This window comes from Malurus melanocephalus, unplaced genomic scaffold (assembly GCF_030028575.1).
Source record: "Malurus melanocephalus ecotype Western Australia unplaced genomic scaffold, MMel_1.1 scaffold_1710, whole genome shotgun sequence".
NCBI lineage: Eukaryota > Metazoa > Chordata > Aves > Passeriformes > Maluridae > Malurus > Malurus melanocephalus.
In genome coordinates, this window is record NW_026624942.1 from 1 (window position 1) to 3,003 (window position 3,003).

The 3,003-nt window shown below is 52.3% G+C and overlaps 1 protein-coding gene across 1 annotated transcript in view; it reads left to right on the forward strand.

Moving 5' to 3' along the window:
* Positions 1-1,739: 1,739 nt before the first annotated feature.
* LOC130587282 (protocadherin-16-like) overlaps positions 1,740-3,003 on the forward strand; it is a 16,624-nt gene continuing 15,360 nt past the window's right edge. The window contains exon 1 of the mRNA XM_057388257.1: positions 1,740-3,000. Coding sequence (XP_057244240.1) covers positions 1,811-3,000 — 1,190 coding nt within the window. The 5' untranslated portion in view covers positions 1,740-1,810. The remainder of the gene's footprint in view (positions 3,001-3,003) is intronic.

Sequence of the window (3,003 nt, forward strand, 5' to 3'; positions counted from 1 at the left end):
CAGGAGAGCCGCCTGCCGACCCTGAGGTACCGCAGGTCTGTAAGACATGCATGTTCTTTCTCTTTTCCTGACTTCGTGGTTGTATARGTGGGCTCTTGGGCTTCTTTTTTTTCTGCTRGGAYGGCTGGTACTGATGARTATTTCTGTGAGTTCRATAGTGCAGTGTCGCGTCTGTTTTGTCMKCTGGCCCTGTCATGCKGCACTTGCAACCTCATTACCGATCTGTCACACTTGTAGATTCTGTGAGGGGGCTCTTTCCGTTCGAATTCTGCTGCATAAAATATTAGAAGAGCGGTAATGATCCGATTTGCATTTTAGGCTTTTTACGTTTTCTTCTCAGAGCAAGCAGCCTCCAACGGGACTCTTTYCTTGGTCACTCGATGCTTTTCAGTGTTGTATACGTAGCCTTTGTTGGCTGAAATAATATGTTTTAATTATATATAGTGSCAGACTCTGACTTTTAGAATGAGGTTCACTAATTCTGCTGTTGGCGTTTGGAATATGTGGTCGATGCTGGATTATGAGATTATTCCTTCTTGATCTTAATGAACCAAATCGATTCAGTGGGTCCTGATTGCCTGCTGAACAATTATTTTCTTCTTTTTATTTTGCTGTGTCTTGATGGAAGGGGAATTTACATATTCTTCTTCTTAACGAATGTGCCACCCTTTTCCCCTGTGCCCTCACGCCTTTTGCTGTTAGGGGATTGCAGCAATGACTAGTAATAGTGAGATTGGCTTATTTTATCGGAACTTTATTTCTTTGTTCTCTTTCTTCGTATTTTAATCATTTGGTGTTCCATGGTTGTTTGGGGTTTTTCAACTGATTTTCAATAGAGGCATGGATTGTTTGTGGCCTTGGGGGTTTTGGTTGGGTCCTTTGCTTTCGTTTTGGTTTTTTTCTTAACGTGTGTGTATCTTTTTACACACGAAATGTATACATTTTCTGGTCGTAATTATCGCTAGCACTGTGATCTCGAATAGAGCACGGCCTCTTGTGTAAGGTGTATTTGGGAGTACTGGTTAGAGAAAGTGAGCATTGCAGGCTGATTCAAAGCAGCCTCGAATAGTCAGGTGAAAAGTGACAAAGCACAGAAAGAAGGACAGTCCTTTTTCAGAGGGATTTCATTGCTGCTATGTGCAGTTTCTCGGGATCCCAGAATCTACTGTGTCTGTAGGCAGTAAAGTCTGAAACCAAGTGAGAAAAAAACCCTCAAAACTACTGCTACAAAACCTTTGCAGGGAAGAAATTGTGCTTTCCTACTATGAAATGAGATTCCTGATACTCTGTACATCGTATTAGGAGACTTTTATATTCATATTTTACTGTGCTGCAGAAATAGCATAACCCCGAGAGGCTTGCTATTTCCGTCTGGCCGTGACCACCTGCGGATGAAAGAGGAGATCGTCCGCACAAAAAAAAAAGTGAAGATAGAGGCCCCCCCTGGACGGGACCTCAAGTCTCCGAAGCTACTGTCCCGTCCCCGTGAGCTGCCCTTGAACAAGGCAGAGCGAGAGAGCTCAGCCGCGCTCGGTGCCTGCAGTGCCGGGAGGAGGCTGCGGGCGCCGCTGTTGACCGAGAGGAGCGAGAGAAAAGCCGAAGCGCTGCAGCCCCGCCCGCTGCAGCGGACTCGCTGGATTCCTGTCTCGTCAAGCTAACTATTTCGGATCCTTCCGGCTGTAACAAGGCGGAGGGACTGCGGAAGGCAGCGGAGAGGACCAGCAAGTTGGAGGCGGAGAGGAAGGCGGAGCGACGGTCGGCAGCGGGAGACCCTCTGCGGTGTTTCGGTTCCAGCGGCGCCGCTGTGGAGATGAGCGCGGCGGGGAGGCGCTGGGGCCGGCGGCAGCGAGCTCTGCTCTGGGTTGTTCTGCTGGCGGCGTGGGAGGCGGCGTGGGGGCAGCTGCGCTACTCGGTGCCCGAGGAGATGCCCAAGGGCTCGTTCGTGGGCGACGTAGCCAAGGACCTGGGGCTGCAGCTGCCGGCGCTCAGCGGTCGCGGTGTCCGCATTGTCTCCGAAGACAGGACGCAGTATTTCGCTCTGCACGGGAAGACGGGACATTTAGTGACGGCGGAGAGGATCGACAGAGAGCAGCTGTGCCGGCTGGTGGAGAAATGCGTGCTGCGCTGTGAGCTGATAGTGGAGGGAGAAATGAAGTTTTATGAAATTGTAGTGGAAATCACGGACGTTAACGACAACACGCCGAGCTTTCGACAGACAGAATCGGAACTGAGGGCAAGTGAGATGACACCCGTTGGGTCGCTGTTTCCTTTGCCAGATGCGGACGATCCGGATATGGGTCGGAATTCTCTGCAGAGCTACGAGCTGAGCGGCGACGAGCACTTCTCGCTGGCCGTGCAGGCGGGMCCCGGCGGCGATCAGCGTCCCGAGCTGGTATTGACGAAAGCATTGGACCGGGAGGAGGCGGCGTTTCAYGAGCTGGTGCTGAGGGCGAGYGATGGCGGCGATCCGGCACGGACRGGCACGGCGCGTATTCGCGTGAAGGTGGTGGATGCGAACGACAACGCTCCYGTGTTCAGCCAGGCGGAGTACACGGTGCGTGTGCCCGAGAATGTGCCTGTGGGCTCTGTCCTCGTCACTGTCACTGCCACGGATGCTGACGAAGGGCTGAATGGGCAAGTGAAGTATTCRTTGAAGAAAATCACAGAGAAAGCTTCGCAGATTTTCCATCTGGACTCTGAGAATGGAGCGATTACTCTGTTGCAAAGCCTGGACTTTGAGGAAGGCGATGCCTATGAGCTGGAGGTTCAGGCACATGATGAATTGGGTCTCTTCGACGCAGCGAAAATCGCAATCACCGTGACAGACGTCAACGACAACGTGCCAGAGATTTCTGTGCGGTCAGCCTTGAGTGAGATCTCTGAGGATGCACCGTCGGGGACGGTGGTAGCCCTGCTACATGTGCAGGATCGGGACTCGGGGGCCAATGGCAAGGTGCGCTGCTCGCTCGACGAGGGCGTCCCGTTCCAGCTGCAGAACTCGCA